General features: G+C 36.2%; 1 protein-coding gene across 1 annotated transcript; it reads right to left on the bottom strand.

Moving 5' to 3' along the window:
* Positions 1 to 2,408: 2,408 nt before the first annotated feature.
* Positions 2,409 to 3,377, bottom strand: LOC119061098 (olfactory receptor 10AG1-like). Its single transcript, XM_037161531.2, has one exon. The coding sequence runs from the start codon at positions 3,357 to 3,359 to the stop codon at positions 2,409 to 2,411; it is 951 nt and encodes a 316-aa protein (XP_037017426.2). The 5' UTR covers positions 3,360 to 3,377.

Raw genomic sequence — 3,377 nt, 5'->3', positions numbered from 1 at the left:
TCTTAGTTATTTCACATATGCCTTATTTAGTGCTTTAGTTCTCAACACTTTTAGTGTCTTACATATTTAAGTTTTTGCCTTTTTTTATTTTGTCATTTTTGAATTTGTTTGAATTATTTTTGTCAGCAAAACATGAAAAACATTTTATACATATTTTTGGTACTGAAAAAGAGACACAGGCTCAACTGATGAATTTACCACTAGTGTAGTCTCTGTTCATTTTGATTTGTCCAAGATCAGAAACTTATAAATGTCATTCTTTGTATTATTTTATATTGTGAATTATCTTTCTCATTTTTCAAATATAGAACCTCTTCACTGATTTAATGCCATTTTCTTTTCTTTTTTCTTTGAGGATGGTTTTATTTATAGCAATTTAATATTCACTTACAGTCATTTATTTTTAACTATGTGCTTTTTAATAATCTTGCATTCATCCACCTCAATGTATATTATACAGGCCTTTTAGTTGTTTTTTTTAAAGATAAGGTACATGTATACAATGGAATACAAAAAGTCATAAGAAAAGGTGAAACAGAGCCATCTGAGATAACATGGATGCACCTTGAGAATATTATGCTAAACCAAATAAATCAGACAGAAAATGTTAAGACCCATATAATTTCACTCATTGTGGGAAATAAAACTAAACGTAACAGATACACAAGAAAGACAAAACTCATAGATAGACAACAGTATAGTGGCTCCCAGAGAGAAGAGGGAAGGGGCAGTAAAGGGTGAAGGGGGTCAAATTCATGGGGGCAGAAGGTGACTTGACTTTGGGTGGGGAACACTCAATGAAGTGTGCAGATGATGTATCATAGAATTGCACCCTTGAAACCTATATAATTTTTTTAGCCAATGTCACCTAATACATTTAATTAAAAAAGACTCTTAATGTTATATATTGATTCCTTTTAATTCACAAAAAAATCTCTTGTATCTTTCAAAAATCAAAGATAATTTGGTTGATATTAAAATTTCTCTGCCAAATGCTGAATATCCTTAAGACAATTAATAGGAGTCAGAAAGGATGAAATGGAAGAATATTCTTTGCTATGTTGTTTTATATTTACTGGATACAAAGATACTTCTTTTAATTTACGTATTACATTCTCTCTAATAAATCTAAACTATAAATAAAAATAATTAATCATCATAAATTATTTGAAATCCTGTCACTGTGAAGAACACAGCACAGATAACAGACTGGTTGGTGGTTGCTAGAGGCAGGGCGGTGAGTAGGTAAAGTAGATGATGGGGGCAAAAGGTACAAGCTTCTGGTTGTTAAGTAAGTAATTCATAGGGATGTCATCACCATGGTGACTTTAGTTAACAGTACTGTATTGCATATGTGTAAGTATCTATAAGGGTAGATCTTAGTCACAGTTCTGGAACTCAGAGTCCAAAATCACAATGTTGGCAGGGTCTTACTCCATCTGAAGGCTGTGAGGGAGAATCATCCTTGCTTCTTCCAGCTTTTGGTGTCTCTTGACCTTCTTGGTTGCATGATTCTTACCTGCATCACTCAAATCTCTGCTTCTATCTTCATATGATATTCTTCTCTGTGTTTCTGTATCTGTTTTCTAAACTTTCTGTGCCTTTCTGACTCATAAGAACACTGGCCATAGGGTTTAGTGCCCACCTTAAGTTAGGATGGTCTCATTCTCTTAAATCTGCAAAGGCTGCATTTGTAGGTTCTACATGAACATATATGAAAGGGGTCTACATTCAACCACATACACATTGATATGGATAGTTTAGAGTAAAAATTTCAGATACATCTAATACTAAATTGATATTACTAAAGCAAAACCTGCAGTTACAAAAGGAGGGGATGATGTAATAACAGAACAGAGTGCTGATAAACTAGAGGAGGGGACACTCTCTGGATATATAGTCATAAAGCACCATGGACAGCAACAAGAGCTAGAAACAAGGGGAAATGCAAAGCAAATACTAAGATTCCTTCGCTTCCACCAGCTTGGCTGCTGCTGGTTTTTCTCATTGGCCAAATCCAACCCACCTGCAGAGCAGGTCAGTAAACATATCTGAAGGAATGGGAAGACTTAAAAACTACATCTCAGAACATAACTCTAATCCCTGCTTATATAACACACTCAGTTAACATTGTATTGCTAGGGCAATCCCCTTAACTCACGAGTTCATGAAGAGAGGAAAGATGAATTCTTCAGATTCGATTGTCACCACTGAGATAACCTGTGCTCTGATTATAGAGAAGCCCTGTCTTTAACCTTATGAATGTAAGCCCCTCAACATAATGTGAGGTTCCTATGATGATATTCATGATCATCATTTAAAAATGTCAGAACAAAACTATGTGTTTTCCTGTTGTATCTACATGGCCAACACCTCAGCAAAGTCTTCTTTAATTTCAAGTGTTTGAATCATTGTAATGACTTAGTTAGTAGTTTTTTCAGTGCCGCCACGATGTCTTTGTTCCTCAGAGTGTATATGATGGGATTCAATGCTGGGATCAAAATGGTGTAGAAAAGAGAGATCAGTTTTCCAATTCCTTCAGATTGATTTGGTTTGGGTTGTAAATAAGTAATAATAGTTGTGCCGTAGAATAAGATGACAACTATCAGGTGAGAGGAACACGTGGAGAAGGCTTTAGCCTTGCCTCTGGCTGATGACAATTTCAGAATGTTGGAAATAATTTTGCCGTAGGAGGCAACAATCAACAGAAATGGAACTGTGACAAATACTGCTGCAGCTACATAGACTATTATCTCACTCACAAACGTGTCCACACAAGCTAACTTGAGTACTGGGGGCAGGTCACAGAAGAAATGATTAATTGTGTTAGATCCACAAAAGGGCAGAGAAAAAATTTGCCATGTTTGTCCAATTACAATGGGAACTCCACTGAGCCAGGAGGCAGTCACCATCTGGACACAGACCTTCTGGTTCATCACTACAGTGTAATGCAGAGGGTTGCAAATGGCCACGTAGCGGTCATAAGCCATCACTGTCAAGAGGAGACACTCCGAGCCTCCAAACATAAGGACGAAACACATTTGTGTGGCACAAGCAAGCAAAGAAATGTTTCCTTTCTGGCTCAAAAGATCCATGAGCATTCTTGGGATAGTGACTGTTACATAACAGATTTCTAGAAAGGAAAAATTGCTGAGAAAAAAATACATGGGGGTCTGGAGAGCAGGCTCAATTTTTGTTATCAGTATAATGATGCTATTGCACATGAGGATGGTCAGATAGATGACTAAAAATATCCCAAATAGAATCCCCTGGATATTGGGAATATCAGAAAACCCCAAGAGAACAAATTCCATCACTGCAGTGACATTCAATTTTTCTGTTTTTAATTTGTTCTTCATCTGCAAATATGGTAAATT

Source organism: Artibeus jamaicensis, unplaced genomic scaffold (genome assembly GCF_021234435.1).
Source record: "Artibeus jamaicensis isolate MK-2021 breed Jamaican fruit bat unplaced genomic scaffold, CSHL_Jam_final scaffold_614, whole genome shotgun sequence".
Taxonomy (NCBI): Eukaryota; Metazoa; Chordata; class Mammalia; order Chiroptera; family Phyllostomidae; genus Artibeus; species Artibeus jamaicensis.
Note: the sequence above shows the minus strand (reverse complement) of the source record. Positions and strands in the feature narration are given on the sequence as shown.